We start from the raw sequence: 18,870 nt of genomic DNA, 5'->3' as shown, positions 1-18,870 counted from the left end.
CCTTCGACGTGCAAAATTTTCGTTCCAGGTCACAAATATAAGTAACATGCGATTTGTATGCGCTTCGGACGTGGAAACGTCAGTAGGTGCGATAAGAACCACGTTTTCAGCGCCTTGTTACTTCAATCGCGGGTCCTACATCCCTTCGTACTCGCTTTTATCACAACGTTGTTCCTTAGATTACAAATCAGTTCGGCCGAATAAAAAAACTGAATAGAAGCTTTTTTGTTGTTCCATTTTTATTAATTTATTTATTTATTTTTGTTTGTAATAAAATTCAAACTTCAATTCGATGTGTTCTAACTTGAATTTACATTCTTTTAATTGAATAACAGAATCTGTAAAATTGACTATGGATTATATTTAATACTACACTATACAGATTCAGCTCTTGTAGCTCAGTGGTAGAGCGCTTGCCTAGTAAGCAAGAGGCCCAGTGTTCGAGTCACTGCTGGAGCAATTCTTTTTACATCGAAAAAGAAAGTTGCTTTTGGAAGGCTAAACTAGTGTTATTTAAAGACAATGGAAAGCCTCTTTATTTTATTTTTTCTTTTATAAAAGTTTCATCCGTTCGTGGGCAGCATACGCCACGAATATCATAAAGGAGTTCTTTTTACTAAAACTACAGAGACGACTCTTTTTTTTTTTTTGCATTTAGTCGATATGACTCAAGAATTAAATTGATTAAACTATCAAAGCATAAGTAAACATATTATTATTAGTGAGAAGAACAAAACCATAGGAACTTTATCGCCGTAGTTCATACATTTCGTGGTCCCATGTGCACATGTCAAGGATTAAGGATACCATCTGCGACGACCCACGTATCTGCTTTTTATTTTTGGAACTTTTTTCTTTCTATCTTTCTTTTAATTACTTTCTTCTTTTCCCTTATTCACTTTTCCTTCCAAACTGAACTGATTGGCTTAATAACAGTCAATTCTTTTTTTTCGAAGAACATCCAAAATAATGAGTATGTGCTCTAGCAGATCGACGTTGCATCCACTTTCACCAGCGATAATACAAATAATATCTTGGTGTCTAGAGCATAACAGCCATTTTACTCCAAGAACGAATCTTTCTACCAAAGAACCAAAAGATAATAGGCACTGGAATCAAGGCAACGGCAATGAACCCCAAAAGAGAACCAGCCCACCCAACTCCTAAATTGTGGAACATTTGGATGGCAAATAAAGGAAATCCTGCAGCAACACCACTACGCATAATGGTATTTGCAGCAATTGCAGAGGCAGCACGGAATAAATAAGCGTCAATTAAATAGGTCATGCAATTCAAGAAAATTAACAATATACCACAACCAGTAACTAGACCAGACAAAGTGGGAACAATCCAATGAACATGTGCATAGTTACCTGACCATGCCATCCAGAAAATACCAGCAGGGAAAGTGAAGGCACCAACAATCAAAGGTGCTAAACGACCTTCGGGATACGGTTTTCCGCCAAACTGTTTAACCTTTCGGAAGTACCAAGGCTCAAATGCAATGTTAATAGCACTTCCAATAAAGACGCCTACAAGCAAACCGATATAGGGAAGTTGGGCAACACCCATCGAGAAATGGCGTTTCTCAGCAAAGATAATTGGATAAGCTTCCAAAAGCAAGTACAAAATACCATATACGAAAGAACAGTAAAGAGTGACCAAAAAGACGATGGGTTCAGTAAACAATAGCTTAAGCGGAATCAACAAGTAATTGAAAAGGACATCTTTAGGAGTTAATGTCTCCTCTTCGCTCTTTGCATGTACAAAATGGTTGTTGGTTTCCAAACGATACTGCTGGGCCTTGGATTGTACAATCTTCTTTGCATAGGATTCATCACAAAATAATACGATAATGACAACGGCGAAGAATCCCATAAACGAAGTAATGTACTCGGTCCATCTCCAACCCAGATAGGACTTGGTAAGGAAACCACTAATGATTGGAGATACTAAAGGACCCTCAAACACGAGAGCAGCAAAAATGGTAATGGCGGTACCTCGATAGCGATTACTGTACATATCCGAAAAAGCAGCGGCGACAATGGTTAAAGGAGCGCTAGCAAAGAAACCACCAAAAAACCGACAAATCATAATTGTTTGAATATCTTTTGCGACAGCCACAGCAATGTTGAAAATACCAAAACCCAACATGCCAACAGCCAAAGGGGGCTTTCTGCCATATAACTCGGATAGAGGACCCCAGCAAATGGGACCAGCAGCATAACCACAGATAAATAAACTAATGGCCAAAAGCGAAGTGGTCATACCGATATGGTAGAGTTTGGGAATAACTTCTGTAGGACCAGAAAAGACGGAAGAGGCAAAAGATGCACAAAGGGCAGCCCAGGAATAAATAGCAGTAATTTTTAACTTACGAGCAGTGGACCAGTTGGAAGCAAAATCTGGACTGGATGGGTCGACTTTAAAAACAAAATCTTCAGGATTGTCTACTGTTGGATAAACCTTTCCGTAAGATTGTTGTTTTTCCAAATCCGGTCCATCTTGGGGGAATCTAGCGGAGGAATGGGAGGAACTTACGGGTTGCTCGCTGTCTGGAATATTGTTGCCTTGAGGATGGCCAATCTCAGGCTGTGAGTCGGATCCTGTCTGACCAGGGAAAAAGTTTAGTGCAGCATTATTAGGTGTAGCATGATTCTGGGATGTGTTGCTTAATGTTGGATAAATTTCTGGATGCGATGTAGCGGATTGAACCCGCTGAATGCTGGATCCAGGATCGTTAGAAGACATAACAGAAATTTCTTAATAAAACGATAGGATCTGAAATCAAAATTTAACGTGAATCGAAGAATAAAAGGATTTCGTTATTAGAACAGAGTTTTAAAAAACCTGTGAATAAAAAATAAAAAACGATGGAAAGACAGTAAACGAAGGGAGAGAATCAATCAAGGCCAGTTAAATAAAAAAACAAGCACACACACAAATAGTAAACAAACAGATGGGTTATCAATAACGAGATTCAATTCTCCTCTTTAAACGCGTTTAATAAGCACCTTATTGTGCTAGACGACTCTTTATTACGGAATACCGTAAATTAGCACGGCTTATCGATAAACTCCCGAGTCTGTGTGCCGGTATATACAGGAAGGGTAAGAAAGGTGTGGCTGGCACCCTTCTTTTGTATCTTCATGGTGCAAGACAAGACAGAATCGTAAGTAGCAAAATCCCTCATCTAGAGGTGACAAAACATTGAAATTTGTGACAAGGCTTTCGGCCGAATCGCAAGATTGCGATTCGGCCGAGCAAACGGACTAAGAACTTTCCATGCTCGGAATTTAACGAACAACGCGTCCGAGAGAGGACAACGTCTACAAGAATTAGAGTTGAGCACAAACGAGCTTTAACCGAAGTGACCCGCACGTGGTACAAGTAAACGAGAATAAAAAAAAAATTGGTTGAAAGGTCGCAAATAGAGTTAGAAAAACGCACTTTTTTGGATAAGAAATAACTGGAGTTCATAATTTGTTTCATACATCCTGCCTGTCGTTTTTGTATGGTTGCGTTTAAAATGGAACGATTTCTATAAATAGAAAAATACAATGTTGCGGCACAGTACTATGCAGTGCACTAAACATGAATACCATAAAGAAACGCAATCGTTGGTAAACAAATGACTTTCTATACAACCGATATTAGAAGTTGTTTAAGGTTTCTTTCGGCTTTAATAGAAGTTTGTTTCGTTATGGAATGGCGAGATTGGATCGAGGCCTATTTGGTGTTTACTACGACGAGTTCTGGTCCAGTTAAGGTCCTGAGGAAGTGCGCTCTACGTCGTGTCGTGTACATTTAAGAATCATCCTATCCTATATTTTTCATTCTGTAGTTGCGAAAGGGAGAAAGAAAAAAGCCCGATGGGCGACGGTATTGAACGACATTGCTAGATGGCGTAAATTCGTAAGAGGAGGAACGAACGAAAGCAGACAAAGAGTCTTTTTGAAATAAGGATCCAAAAACAGAAAGGCTATTAGAAATGATCCTTGTTCTACAAAACTTTTCCAAGAGGCCTGCTCTGCTGCTCTGCTACCTACGAAACGATGACGAACGAGTCAAAAAGTGCGATTTCCATTGCTGAAATGCCTCGCTGTTCTCCACAAATAAATGAGCAATATGTTAATGAAAGAAAAATTAATAAAGACAATTAATACAAACACAAGGAAAGTAAACCAATCCAAGGATTTTGCTCTTACTTGAGTGTAGCAGTCCAAACAACTCGCTTAGATAACTGTAAAAATAGGCTTCGTTTAAGGAAATCAATAGATCAACATTTCTCTTTGGTAAAAAGTTGCTGCTTTCTTAGTATTCATGTATTTTTGCATCTATATTTCATTTTGGTTTTCATTTTCATTTGGTTTCTTTAAATTTAGCAAAAAAAATTCATTGAAAACGGTTTCAGCTGGGTTGTGGCTTTTCACTTCTTTTTAGTACTGCTACGCATCTCTTATATCTATATTTGTTCATCTACCAATGCTTCGCTAGTTGACCTTTGCGAAACAGAAAACACTAAAAAATCCAAGTTAACTTCATTCTCATCTTTTTCTAATCATTAATGGTAATTTAGGCACGTCTGAAGAGTCGCTGTGTTCAAATTCCATCGCATTTGCCCTTTACTGAGCTTTATTGTTTTGCGAAACGCTTTACAACCTGCCACCTCTTTTAAGACCCAAAGATTCTAACTCTTCTATCTAGTCTTATCTATACATTAATTTGTTTGACTTCACCAGCTCGGTTCTTACTGTAGTTGGTCTTCAGGTTGCGATTCTCAAACATATATTCAATCCTTCTCGTCTCTTAGGCGTTTTTCTCTTGTATTATCAACTTGTTTTATTGATTTCTTTTTTGTCATTTTTTCCTTGCATTGCTTTGCCTTTTTCCGTTCTGTAGTGATTTTTGTTGTTTTGCTTTTTCGCATTTCTTTTCCCAAATTATACAAATACTCCAGTGTGTGCTCTTCCTCTTTCAAAGTACGCCGCTTTCTTCTTCGTTAGTTCCTTTCTTATGAAACTTCCTTCTTTGTCTTTTTCTCATTCCTCGGGTTTTCTGCTGAATGATGATAATGCTCACGAGTACGAAATAGAGTTCGTTTCTGACCATCTTCCCAATAGCCCTTCCAGTGATGCATCTTCTTTATCTCCTTCCTCAAAATTCTCAAGCTTACGGCCTGTCCGCCGTCAAGAAGACTCCGTAGACCATTCTTCCCTTTCCAATGCTTTTGGTGAAAAGCTCAAAGGAGGCGGTGGTTTAGGATCCTTCGGTCGAGGGTCTTCTCCAAAAGGTAGTGGTGGCTTTGGATCTTCTACCAAACCCAAACCCAAGTCCAAACCTCAAACTGGTAATTCTCCTAAAGGATCGTCCCCCAAGAGCTCTGGTGGTTCTGGGCATTTTTCTTCGTCTCGTGGTCACCATGTTGATAAACCAAGGTACAATAATGGGAAACCGGGACAGCGTGCGATGAATACTTACCTTGGTTCAGGGTTGACATACTTTGGATCCGCTTATGTTCTTGATCACGCTATTAGAAATAATCAATTCTATTCACTGAGCGTGAACACGCAGCTTATCAACAATACGCAAGTTTCTTTATTATCCGAGAAAAGCATTCTTGATGTTCCAAGTAATATGTCCTTTGCCTTCAACTCTTCTAGTGTTTTAGTCTTAAACGACTATTACAAAAAAAGCGACCTTGACAATGTTGTTACCGGGTATTTTTATCGTATAGCCCCAACTGATAATTGTAATGATACTGCTTCCTTACAGGCTTCGCCATCTCGTACCATTTATTGGGATGATGTTTCAGACCTTCAATCTTTTGGACTCATAGCTTTGGCTCCTTTTGATAAATGTGCACCAAACTACGCTCACCGGGCCATGAGTGATAACGCCGATGCCATATTGTTTTATAATGCCAGTACATATGCTGATTCCGAAACTAATTTTGATTCTTTTACTCGTAAGATTTCAGGAAGCTTTCTATCAAACCTTCCAATGTTACTTATTTCCCACTCATACGGCTTGAGGTTTGAAGATGCCCTCACATTTTATTCTGCTCCCAATATACAGCTGCTTCCTGACAACGGAATGCTCGTTCATAAATACGGTGATATTAATGCAAAAGCCAGATTAGGCACGCCTGTATATAGAGGACAAGGGACGTTTAAGACTTTGTCTTGGTTCTATATTCTTATAGCTATCATTGCTGGTATTTTTCTCATAGTTTCTGTATACATCATACTTCATTTTACAGGAATCTTATCAGGATTTTACAGGACCCTGCGCCGAGCAGGTGCACCAATTCCTCAACGGTTCACTACCACTAGAAAAAAGAGCAAGTCCTCGCCTGTCAAGAAAGAGTTACTAGAAACTTTTCCCGTTCGGCTATATACAGTATCCGAACCAACTTTGCCCTCCGCTACTTATCAAACCACTAATGATTCAGCCTTGAGCCTTTCTGGTTCAGAAAATTCAAAAAATGATCCTGCTCTCAATGAAGTAAGGCCTGTCAACCATTATGATCAGAACGAGTGCACTATATGTCTTTGCGATTATTCCGACGATCATAAATTATACCGTGAACTTCCTTGCCTTCATATTTATCATCCGGACTGTATTGATCCATATTTGCTAAATATTTCAGATAAATGTCCCGTTTGCAAGCAATCCGTTCTTCCTCCCTCCATCGAGAAAATGATTTGAAGCTGTATTAATTTATAATTACAGATAACTATTTATTTTCAAAATGTTCTAATTTCGATTCATCTATAGTAATCGCTATTATTTATATAAGACCAGTTCAAATAGCCGTTGGACTGGTTCGGAAATGGTTTTCATTGTTCATTTCTGAATATACATTTGCTATAATTTTTACTTTAGAGCTTTACTTCGACTTTGCATCCTAATATTAATTAACTCTTATTTGGCGTAATTTATCAATTTATCGTATTGTCTATGCGATGCATACTATAGGGACTGACTAATAATGCCTTTACATTTTTTTTCTTTTCATTTAGCTTTTAATTGGTGCCAAATTGCTATAATTTTTTTATTTTTATTTTTTTTAAAAACTTTTTCTGCAAGTTCCTACTAGTAACACATTCCTTTGTGAATAAAAGTAATAACCAGTCCTATTTGCTATAAATAATACAATTAAATGAGCAAGAAACCATATGAAAAACCGTATGCCTTTTTTTTCTTTTTTTTTTTCTCTCTTTCTTTTACATATAGGAAACAATAAAGAATTGGATATTGTAAACGTACGTGTAAATTTACGTAAGGTTCTATGATGCCGCGAACTTTTGTTTTTGTACCCGATTAAAGCTTAAACGGGAAACAAGGCTGACAATTATAGCCAAATGTTCATCTGAAAGACGCAGTTCAGGGTGAGAAAGGAATGCAGCAAAAGATGATTCTATAAAACTTCGTAGCATGTGAAGAGCGGAAGAGGTATAAACATTGTCCAGGTAAACCGTGAAACGGTCAAGCTTCGCTTGACCTATGGATTCTCGCAAATCAATACGTAAGCCACACATAGAAAGTAACATTCGAATTGTAACCATTGTAGTTTCGGCCACATACTCACTTGCTCTAGTAGAAGACATCATATTTGTATACGCAACGATCTTGGAAGGCATCTGATAAAGCACGGATTTGTTGTTTACTGAAGAATCCAAAATTCGAATACGCTTATTCGTATGTAATGAAGTCCAGTATCTCTTTTCAAAGTCATATTTAAGTATATTTGGATATAATGAAGCTCCAATGACAGAAGAAATCATTTCAGCGTTATCCGAGAATAAGTTAGAACTTTCAGGAACAATCGCAAAACGGCGACAAATTGATCGCTTGGCAGCTTTACACGTATCAATATATGGCGCAGAAATCAAGCCCATGTCTTTCAGTTCATTTAGTAATTGTATTTTCAATGACTCGGCCATGCTTAACGCTTCGACGTTCAAATATTTTTCTCTCGTAAACTCACTTTCAGTTGGACCAAGTTTGTTTAAACAAACGTCTCTCCAAGCACAGTATGCATGATACATTAGTAGCAAATCGCTTCTAGTATTTTCCTTGGCAAATGATAGACGAGCCTTATTAGCAGCAAATTCTAGACCAACAGGCTTTCTAAAAGGAGAGCCAATAGTAATCATAGCGACGATTGACACAATAGCATCCACTGACTTGTAGTAACATCCCAGCACAAGCATTTTACCAAGGGTAGCATCAAGAGGTAATTGCGCAAGATACTTGCCCAATTTGGTTAATTTTTCAAATTCTCCAATGGCACCAAGCTGTTGAAGTTTCTCTAATGCCCTACCAACATTAGTAGAAGATGGAGCATCTAATGCGTTTCCTAAAACATTTTGAACTTCTCCCATCTGGCAAACCTTCACCCTCAAAACCACCTCTTGTAGATTGAGTCGTAGCATCTCAGGTGTTTGATAGGACAAAAATTGTGTATCGTGTTTAAATCTTGAAAATAAGTGATAACATACACCTTCTTGTACACGACCAGCACGTCCACTACGTTGTTTGGCATTTGCACGTGAAACAAAGGTATCCGTCAAACGGGAAAGATGCCTCTTGCTGTTGTAGCGCATTTCTCTATGAACACCCGTGTCTATAACACAAGTTACATCAGGAATAGTAACACCGGTCTCAGCAATATTTGTAGACAAAACAATCTTACGACACCCACGAGGAGGAATTTCAAAAACGGACTGCTGTTGTGCAGAGGATAACGAAGAGTGTAGTATATAGACACGGAACTCTTTATGTTTTTGAAACATAGGCACGTCGTCAATAAGCGATTTCATCCGCAAAATCTCTGAGATACCTGGGAAGAATACCAATACGCATTGACTGTATTTGGGATCTCCTTCAGTAAAAACATATTTAAGTAAGAATAATATCAAATTATAATTGATAACTTTCTCATTATAAGATTTAGGAATTGGATTTTGGACGATGGCATCAGGTTTTGCAGAATCTTTATCCTCTCCTTCTTCTTCTTCTTCTTCGTATTCATCATTCTCTTCCACCACGTCTGTGCTGTTTTCACCAAAAGATATATCACCTTCGAACTGATGCATTATGTCTTCCAAAAAGTACCTTTGTACAGGATATGTTTTGCCCGGAATACTAATTAAACTGCTACCACCAAAATAATCCTGAAATTTCTCAGCATTTAAAGTAGCACTCATTACAATGACTTTGAGTCTTGGATAATCTTTAAGCAAGCGCAAAACATGAATCAACAAAAGATCAGAGTCGATGCTACGTTCGTGAACTTCATCAATTATTAGATGAGTCACAGACTCAATCTCATGGCCAACTTCAAGTAAACGAAGGAAGACACCTGTTGTCACGTAAACCAATGGAGTGTGTATAGTGCTTTTTGAATCAAGACGAACGGAATATCCCACCATTTCATGAGATCTATTCGAAGGGGGATGAGCTCCTAGCTCTTGAGAAACACGCTGAGCAAGTGAAACAGCACTGATACGCCTAGGCTCGGTAACATAGATTCTGGCGGATTCACCTCGTGACAAAGCATCCTCTAACAAAAATGCAGGAATCTGTGTACTCTTACCACATCCTGTATCACCGGAAATAATAAGCAATTGGTTGTTTTTGACAGCTTCTAGGATTTCCGATTTATAACGAGAAGCGGGTAACTGACTGCGAATATCACGGAATTTTTCGGCGTGGCTGCTACACAATTGACGATGCCACTCTTCAATGATTTTTTCTGGTGGTCGGTGAACAGCCTTCTTCGTCTGCTCAGTATCAACCGGTTTGGAGCTTGTTTTATTCTGAACGCCTGTAATTTCAGATCCTTTCAATTCTAAAATACCATCCAGTTTCTCTGAAATTCTGATATCCTCTTGTTTCATGCTGCTTAATTGTTCACTGGAGAGCTTTTCAAATAAATCTTTGAAGCTCTTGGGGAACATTGTAACAGTAAGTTTTGTGTAAGGGGCAACAAGTTTAAAAAGTACATTTGTAGCTGTATAATCTGAAGCCAGGATGGGACTAGGCAATACAGTTTCAGTATCCACGAAGGTCTTTTGCCCCGTAGGGCATTTAACGAAACATGTAGATTGCCAACCAATTTGACCTATAGGATATGTTTTATATTCTGCCTGAAGATTGTTACCTAATTTGTGCAATTCATATTGCAATATAGTAGAAGGCCTAGTACCAGATCGATCCATGGACAAAGGCAAGTAGGTATACTTATTCTGACTGGTATCAACAACTACACTGCTCTCCTCAGGTTCATTAAATAATCCACCCACAAGATCAGTATCTTCTTCTAATCTACCTTGTTGATCTTCGTGATCGGACTCATTTTGAGTCTGGTCGGGATCTGGTTGCTGACCATCCAAATCGGACTTGGTATCTTCAGCTGTGTCATCTTGTTGATCATCAGGCTTTTGGTTTTGAAGTGCTTCAACAGCTCGTTCATTAGCAACTCTTGCTTGTAAAGCTTTCAGCTTTGACATGAATTCACCACGCTTTCTCTTAAGAACAGACTCAGCATCTTTTGACGAGAACAAATATTGGCTAGTTATGCCCTCCAATTCAGATCTTACCATATCGGTAGCATCCGAGTCCTTTTTACCCATAATTTGTAGTCGAAGCAACTTCAGCTTAGCTTTCACGTACTGATTCGTAAGATCATAAGGATCACTTCCAGGCATGTCCTCTTCCTCAGGCATTTGCTGAAGTAAGCTAGCCATAGAATACGCATCACCTTCTTTAGAATTTTTCTCATCATGTGTAGTGGCTTCTGATTTTGGAGTCACTGATGGAGTTTCTACGGGTTCCTTTTTCGTCATCAAAGGAGCCATTCGCTTGTTATTAGAAGTAGAAACGGGAGCAGCAGGTAAAGGTTCGTCCAATTGTCTGCAGAGTACTTGGTACTTTGTCGGCTGCACTTCGTAATTGAAAGAAGAAGGATTTTCTAAAGACGTAGGTTCAGTGATTATCCAAGCAATATAATCTTCGATTGGGACGACGGGAAGAGATGAAAATGCCTTGAAGATCAAATCCTCGCTGAACCCCATATCCAGTAAAGACAAATAATTGGACCATAGCAAACGTTTTTTTGTAGCATAAGCCATTGTATTTGACTGGTTGGCAGACCTTCTGAGAGACTCAATCCAGCTATCACGAAACGAATCGTATATAAGTTTATTCTCATCCTCCGAAAAACTCATGATGTTTGTACTCTTTCGAAGACGAAGTTCAGTCTGCCAGGCATGTAAGAAAGACTTGGAAGATGACACAGCATTAGATTTCACTTTTTCTGACTCAGTATCAATTGAAGGTGAAAAATCTTCAGCCATAAGGTCATCGAAAGAATTTGTTTCATGAAGAGCACTGTTAACAGGGTCGTTTGTAGCTGGTGTCTCTTTGTTGGCATCCGCCTTAGCTGCTTGCTGGACATTATTATTTTCAGCTTTCTTGGGGACTGGCGTAGCACGCGAAGGCATTGAGGTTGTCGCGTACCCACGAGCTGAGCTGGAAGCTTTAGACTTTTTCTTTGCCATTATGAGCAAGTAAACTTATAAATGGTTCACAAAATGAATTCGGATTCCAGAGATATTTTATGAATTTTTATTCCCCAAAAAAATACTTTAAAGTCTTATAATATCCGTCTTTGCCAAGGTAGTCAAGATTAGTTTACCACTTGGAATAAGTTTGACACCCAGGAAGCTCAACTATAATAAACTCCAAAAAAATGAGTTTGAATAAAGTAAGCTTATTCAAAGACGTAAACTAGTATGACTTAGTATCCTTTCTTGTTACACTATAGTGGATGTTGGAAATTGCAGTAGTAGGATTATGAAACCACAAGTCAAGTCTATAACTTCCATATGTGTTATAGGAGCTCACGCGACTGAATACTCATTTTTTTTCTCTTATATATATTTTACAAGTTAGTAGTAACTTGTAGACGAAAAAGTTTGAAATGACAGTTTTCATTCTCAAATCCGTATTCTTGTGTCAATCAACGATTGAGCTCATATTTTACAATAACAAAAAGATAATCTTTTTTTTCTTTTAAGAAATAAAAATAGTAAAGATCCATTCAGAGAATCTCTACCTAGAATTGCAAGATATACTACAAGTATAAAATGAAGAGCATCATGGAAACGTATGGACAGTAACAGTATCTACTAATTTCAGTATAATTTCTTTTCATTTGTTATTTTTTTAAAACAGAACTTGAGATCAATTTCATTTGAAATTGCAAGTGATAAAAGGTACTTGAGTCGGATATCTAAGATTCCCACCAAACGCTCTGTTGTATAGATCCTAGTTTTAACAACATTCTTGCCTTATTCGATTTTTTGACTTTTTCTAGACTTTTTATAAAATAGAATATTGAAAAAGTACCTTCATGTGTCTGGATTTTTGCTTCTAAAGGTGTACTAGATATTCGATATTCAAAATTACTCTGATTCTTATTGTCGCAAGCATCTCTATTCAAGCCAATTATTACCTTTAACTGATTTTTGCATTTTTTTTGATATTTAATTTTTGTCTGACTTGGTTTGGGACATCTGTTGATTGAAGAGAAGTATAGACGCGTAAATATCAGACAAGGGTGCACGAAAACCTATTCACTATGGACAGAGAATCTGTTTTCCTTGATGGAATTAAAGAGAAGGATCCTTCAAACTTGAAGCCCTTGAAGCCAGCTTTGGAGTACGTGGAAGATACGTCTCTAAATGAAGACGACAAACTAGTTGAAATGGGATATAAACCAGTTTTTAAACGGGAGTTTTCAACTTGGGCTACCTTTTCATTTGCCTTCTCCATTTCTGGACTATATGCTACTATTATCACTACCTTTTCTTATCCTTTGATTGCCGGCGGTGCCGCTGCTATTGTTTGGAGCTGGCTCATTGGCGGTGTCGGTTGCATGTGTATTGCTCTTTCTGTTGCAGAACTCGTGTCGGCTTATCCTACCTCAGGTGGACTTTATTTTACATGTAAAAATTTAGTACCGCCAGCTCAAATGCCAGTTGTTTCTTGGTTAGTAGGCTGGTTGAACTTGCTGGGCCAAATTGCTGGTGTTAGCAGTACCGATTGGTCCTGTGCACAGCTACTGCTTGCTGCCGTATCTGTTTCCAAAGATCTGACTTATCAACCAACTAATCGTCATATTGTCGGTGTGATGGCAGCCGTCATTACATTCCATGGATTCATTAACTCTTTGTCGACACGCTGGCTTGACCGTATTACTAGATTTTATGCTGCTTTTCATTTATTAGTCCTTTTTGCTTGTATGATCTGTCTATTGGCTATGTGCAAGAATTTTAATACTGGAACTTACGTGTTCACTAGCGTCGAACCTCTCAGTGGATGGAAGCCATCTGGTTTTTCTTTCTTATTTGGATTTCTTGGTGTAGCTTGGAGTATGACTGATTATGATGCTACTGCTCATATTGCCGAGGAAATCGAAAATGCTGCTGTTCGCGCACCTCAGGCTATTGCCCTTGCCTTAAGCCTGACTTATGTTTTGGGGTGGGTTTTTAATATTGTTCTTGTCTTTGTTATGGGAACAAAACTTAACAGTCTTAATCAGTCGGCACTTGGGCAACCTGTTGCACAAATATTTTACGACGTTCTCGGCAAAAATGGTAGTTTAGCCTTTCTAATTTTTGCTTTTATTATTCTTAATTTCACTGGTGTAACTTCTATGCAAGCAAATGCTCGCACAATTTTCGCACTTTCAAGAGATCAAGCTCTTCCTTTTTCTCGTTATTGGTACAGAATCAACAAAACGACGACCACACCCGTAATTGCTGTATGGCTAAACACTGGATTCTGCATTGGTTTAAATTTAATTGGTCTTGGTAGTGTCGAAGCCATTGAGGCTATTTTCAGTGTAACGTCTATTGCGTTGGATTGGAGTTATGTAATTCCCATTGCTTGCAGACTGATTTTTGGTAGAAGAATGAACTACAAGCAAGGCCCTTGGAATTTGGGATGGTTATCAATACCCGTTAATGTTTTTGCTGTGGCATGGACTTCATTTGTATCCGTTATTTTCGTTATGCCTAATATACGTCCAGTGACTCCAGAAAACATGAATTATGCTATAGTTGTACTTGCCGCCGTTTTACTCTTTAGTCTTGTATACTGGTGGTCTGGCGCTAGAAAGAATTACATTGGACCAAGGGTTAATGTTGATTTGGATTCAGAAGATCCATTTAAGATGGAGTAAGGATTTTGTAAATACTTGCTTTAATGGATCCTTTCGTTCTATTACATTGACAAATCTTTATCAAAAGTAAACACCCTTCTCATCTAAATATTTAGCATGCGTAACGAAAGCTTTACTGAGATCTCACAATTTTTTATGAAATTTTTAATCGCCCATATGGATAATATATTGCAATCGTTCTACTATCTTACATTAAACTTCATCGTTTCCTCCTTGCGTTTATCATTCATCATCGTCATCAAAAACAGAATCTCTCTTAAAAAAAGTATCAGCAGAACCTGTAATTTTTTCATACAATTGCTTAGCTGTTTCAACAGCAACGTCATAATCTGCCAAATCTCTTTGGTCAAGCAACATATCAACATACATTAAGGGTTTCGTGTCCTCAGAATGTGAAAGCTCAATGAGCTTGTCCGTGGCTGCAGCTAATAAGCCATCAGATTCCAGAGAATCTAGTGTTTGCAAATACCAAAGGGTGTAACCCTCGGGACAGCTGCCTGCACCAACACCTAAAATCCTGGCCTGAACGCTGTTGGGCCATTGATCTCCTAACGAATAAGGTACGAAGTGAAGCTGACTTGCTTCAGAAAGTATGAATAAGTTTTGGTGAAATAGCCCGGGGCACTTTCCACGCACTAGTAGACAACGCTGATGAATCCTCTTTTCTAACATAGATGTATTGTTTGTAGCTTGCGACGAAATAATGTTTTTAGCCGATAATTTTTCTCCATCACTTAATTCCACGGAAGTAGCTTCTATTTTGTTAATCTTTTGTGCGAGCATGAATGTACCGCCCATCACAGCTGATGAACGACAGAATCCTTGGCACAATTCAGATCCGGTTCCATACATGGCGATCAAGTAAGAGTAATCCCCGTAATTTCCAAAAGATTGAAAATACTTCTTTATTTTTTCAAGGGCACACTCGGTGGAAATTTCTGGATCTAAAGCTTGACATAGCCCGTAAATAATACCTTCTCGTATGGTTTCAGGAAGCTCAAAATTTTCATTCAGAAAATCTTTAAAAGGTCTTGAAAGCCATTGCTTTAGCAGTTCTTGATTCGGTTCGTCATCAATGGAGGAAATATACTTCATGAAGCGCATAATCAATCGTTTTTGCGTAAGCGATAGTGTTTTATCGTTGAAAATATCAGCCCTTGACTCTGGCACTTTCGTCCACTCTTTGTTTGAAGCATAAAGACGAAAACTTCTTTGAGGCTTTAGTAGTAAATACTTGTATATCTTAGATTTCGAGAGTAACTCTACTAAACTTCCACCAGCATACATTTCCTTTGGTATAAACTCAATCATGAAACCCTTTAAACTCGGTAGCATATCTTTCTCTAAAATTCGCGCTTTCATAACTTGTAGACTAGGAGCGTTACTACCGGTACGCTTTATACAGAGGTCTTCAACCTTCCAGTCACCATTTTCTGACACACTAATAACATCTTTTAGTCCAAAGGAAGCATCAACTTCACCGTAGAACGGATTCTCATCTATATGAAGGACTTTGAGATCTGCCCACGCGCAGGCCCTTTATTAACATTATGGTTAAATAAAAAGAAGTGATTATATTTACTTACGAAGATAATATGGAATTGACTAAGTTAGTTCCTAAAAGAATAACGTCAAATGATTTTGACTCTTGCATTTAGTAGGTATGGAAAGGGTAAGAGACAAGTTTGACCGGTAAAATAATACACTTCAAAAACTCGAAAATGAAACATTAATTGATGATATTACTATAAAAAAGGGAGAGGTGAATAGTTCAGACAACATAAACGAAAGTATTATCTCGAGGTAAGGGGGAATATGTAGTCCACAATGTATGTGGATAATGGACGAGTCACTTAACAAAAGTATTTATGCTTGTAATAAAAATAATCTTCAGCTAGGTAAAACCGTAGCATACCCCAAGAATATTTAATTTTGTAAAGCGAACTTTTGAATAATTTAGTAAACCAAAAGGATTGCGAGTTCCATAATGATTCCATGTGATTCCTATGGATTGCGCTTAAACAGTATCTAGCCATGATTAAGTAAATTTTTTCGGAGCCAGTGTGAGTATGAAGACTTTCATCTAAGGCGCGAACCAAATCATTTGTTTTCATTAACAGAAGGCTATACAGAGGTTAGTAAAGCAAAGGAAATTTAAAAAAGCAAAAAAACACTTACGTTAATCGAGGCATATTGCTTAATAGACTTATAACGCTCTGAAGCATATCTCCTTTCTGGACGGCTTTCCTAAACCTTTTTTGTTCCTCCTCTCTGTCTCTCCCGCTCATGGGTAGACTTTTCAAACTTTTATAAGGACGTCCTGTAATCGCCGCTGCAAATAAAGGAAAGCTTTTTTCAGAAACGTTTGCGATTTTTTGGGCGTAAATTTTGAGCTTTTCTTCATTAAAGTCAATGATGTTTAACCAAAGATTAGCGTAGTCCACTTGTACCTCGTTTGGAATATCTCGATATAGTCCATGATCAAGCAATACAATTTCAAAGTTTCTCGGTGATTTTGATCCCTTGGGCTTACTTCGAATAAATACGTTTCCACCATGAGGATCACAATGTAAATGGCCACCTTTTCCAAATATCATTTCATTGAAAATGTGGCATAAATCAGTAGAAACAAGGTCATTCGAAATATGATTTTGTTCAAAATATTTGGTATTATCTATGCGGGCTCCCGAAACATATTCCATCACCAAAATTCTAGGCTTTGACCAAATGATTTCGGGAACGTAAAGAGAAGTAGAAATTTGGTTAAAATGTTCTTTCGTTTCAATTGCATTTGTGGCTTCCCTGGTAAAATCAAGCTCTTGAGGAAGCGAAACTTCCATTTCATCTGCAAGCCACATCAATTTAAAGTCCGGAAAGAAAGTCTTAATTGCCTTAAATACCCAACGAGTCATTACTAAATCAACTGGTGAATTTTGAGTTACTGAGGGATGCTGAATTTTAACTGCAACCCAGGTATCTGAGTTACGAAGTTTTCCTTTATGAACCTGAGCCAAACTAGCCACACCTAGTGGTTCCGAAATAAACTCATCAAAGAGCTCATCTAGACTACTTCCAGTATCTTCCTTGAACAGGCGGTCAACATCTTCAATGGATGTTGAAGGACATTGATCTTGAAGCTTGACCATCGTACTAGTCCATTCCTAAAAGAAAGTTAGAACAACCTCATGAATAAATCTCATAGTTGATGAAACAACTAATGTTCTATTCTACTTACCTTCGGAATAATGTAGTTCATCGCAGACAAGTGTTGTCCAATTTTTATGAAGATTCCGCCATTCTCTTCAAATACTTTCAAAGATCTTTCAGCGCATCGTAGATGGCATTCGCTGAGGGCCGTTTGCCGTTCTTCTTCAGTTGCGTATGAACCTGAAAGAATCCTTTTGTAATCAGAGAAGCAAAGGAAGCCCGCTAAAACAACTTTGTAGGCTCTCTTTGAAGAGACACTTGCATTCTTTATTGGATCAAAATCCACCAGGGACACGGAGGCCATCAATGTGATCCCTGCCCCTACGAAAACCGGTTTTCTAAATTTTCCATTCCTTTTGGCATGAGGGGCTTTGAAAAGTTTTGGTAATTCCTTCTTCGAAGAATTCCAAAGAGAATTGGAAATTCTTGGCCAAAAAACCCTAGAAAACATATATTTTAGAACAATTTCGTGTTGGGGATTGTATGTATGCTAGATGCAAAGGTTGCTATATCTGGCGTAGGAGGAAATTTAAATATGAAACAGGTCTTTCATAAAAAAAAAGAAAATTTACAAAATGAATAAAAAAGCAAATAATCAGTTTGTCGCTACGCTTCTGTTCAGAGAAAATACTTAAGATGGTTTTACCCGTATAGTCTTCTTCAGAAAGTAATTATTCTATGCTTAAGAAGTTTCTCAAATCAGCTTTCTTTTGTTGTGTTTCTTGATCAATTTCGTGTTCCTTTTAGCCCACTCTAGGAAGGTCTTCATATTCAATAAGAGATTCACTATATTCTCAAACGCAGTTGCCCATTTCTCTCGATCTTTATAGGTATCCACATATACCAGACTGAAATCTGGAGGAATTGCTGTCTTACAAGGAGTTTTCTTTAATGTCGACCTACTGCTCAATAAAAAAGGTTTCGATGATAGATGAATATTGGAAAATATTGATTAGGAAGTTTTTCTATTCTGCTTGACTGTGAGAAAAGTCTTGGTGCAATCATCATTTTCGCTTTCTATTTGGGACATTCTATTCTCAGCAGAGATCCTACAACTCTTAAAGGTAAATTAACCTTCCATACATATATCATTATATACTTTCGTACTTGATAAAGTGTATCTTCTATCAATCGCTGGTTTAAATGACCCAAAACCAATATGAGGGCCACCGTCGCATGAAGAATGACAATTAACTGTCTAATTGATATGAATTATAATTCTTACAATTCTTTCTTCTACGCTGTCATAGTCAACAGTCAATGAATTATGAATATAAACGAAACGTAAACAGATGGACCCTCTACCAAAAATACAATATCGCCTTATAACTCTGGTTTAGATTATGCTAGGAGGTTCTTGTTAGTTTTGTTTGTACTAGAAAATTCAATGGAACGAGGTAAACTCA

General features: G+C 37.9%; 6 protein-coding genes and 1 non-coding gene across 7 annotated transcripts; 3 read left to right on the top strand and 4 right to left on the bottom strand.

Moving 5' to 3' along the window:
• The first annotated feature begins 387 nt into the window (after positions 1 to 387).
• On the top strand, positions 388 to 459 carry SOCG_16217. Its single transcript has one exon. It is a non-coding gene; the product is annotated as a tRNA-Thr (tRNA).
• Positions 460 to 645: 186 nt separating this feature from the next.
• On the bottom strand, positions 646 to 3,096 carry SOCG_02616 (spermidine family transporter). The gene has a single exon (XM_013161108.1). It carries the CDS (start codon positions 2,749 to 2,751, stop codon positions 1,042 to 1,044), a length of 1,710 nt encoding a protein of 569 aa, XP_013016562.1. The 5' UTR covers positions 2,752 to 3,096; the 3' UTR covers positions 646 to 1,041.
• Positions 3,097 to 4,481: 1,385 nt separating this feature from the next.
• Positions 4,482 to 6,955, top strand: SOCG_02615 (ubiquitin-protein ligase E3). Its single transcript, XM_013161107.1, has one exon. It carries the CDS (start codon positions 5,017 to 5,019, stop codon positions 6,709 to 6,711), a length of 1,695 nt encoding a protein of 564 aa, XP_013016561.1. The 5' UTR covers positions 4,482 to 5,016; the 3' UTR covers positions 6,712 to 6,955.
• Positions 6,956 to 7,032: 77 nt separating this feature from the next.
• SOCG_02614 (ATP-dependent RNA/DNA helicase) lies at positions 7,033 to 11,854 on the bottom strand. Its single transcript, XM_013161106.1, has one exon. It carries the CDS (start codon positions 11,568 to 11,570, stop codon positions 7,293 to 7,295), a length of 4,278 nt encoding a protein of 1,425 aa, XP_013016560.1. The 5' UTR covers positions 11,571 to 11,854; the 3' UTR covers positions 7,033 to 7,292.
• A 798-nt stretch (positions 11,855 to 12,652) lies between these two features.
• SOCG_02613 (uncharacterized protein) lies at positions 12,653 to 14,257 on the top strand (the record flags this gene model as incomplete). Its single annotated transcript, XM_013161105.1, has 1 exon — positions 12,653 to 14,257. The coding sequence occupies one exon, from the start codon at positions 12,653 to 12,655 to the stop codon at positions 14,255 to 14,257; it is 1,605 nt and encodes a 534-aa protein (XP_013016559.1).
• Positions 14,258 to 14,479: 222 nt separating this feature from the next.
• Positions 14,480 to 15,911, bottom strand: SOCG_02612 (rab geranylgeranyltransferase escort protein; the record flags this gene model as incomplete). Its single annotated transcript, XM_013161104.1, has 2 exons — positions 14,480 to 15,794; positions 15,844 to 15,911. The coding sequence occupies 2 exons, from the start codon at positions 15,909 to 15,911 to the stop codon at positions 14,480 to 14,482; spliced, it is 1,383 nt and encodes a 460-aa protein (XP_013016558.1).
• A 199-nt stretch (positions 15,912 to 16,110) lies between these two features.
• SOCG_02611 (atypical/ABC1/ABC1-B protein kinase) lies at positions 16,111 to 17,915 on the bottom strand (the record flags this gene model as incomplete). The annotated part of the gene is made up of 3 exons (XM_013161103.1): positions 16,111 to 16,381; positions 16,436 to 17,418; positions 17,493 to 17,915. The coding sequence occupies 3 exons, from the start codon at positions 17,913 to 17,915 to the stop codon at positions 16,111 to 16,113; spliced, it is 1,677 nt and encodes a 558-aa protein (XP_013016557.1).
• Positions 17,916 to 18,870: the final 955 nt, after the last annotated feature.

Source organism: Schizosaccharomyces octosporus (assembly GCF_000150505.1).
Source record: "Schizosaccharomyces octosporus yFS286 unplaced genomic scaffold supercont6.1, whole genome shotgun sequence".
Classification (NCBI taxonomy): Eukaryota; Fungi; Ascomycota; class Schizosaccharomycetes; order Schizosaccharomycetales; family Schizosaccharomycetaceae; genus Schizosaccharomyces; species Schizosaccharomyces octosporus.
The sequence above is the reverse complement of the archived record's forward strand: the minus strand, read 5'-3'. Positions and strand labels throughout refer to the sequence as shown.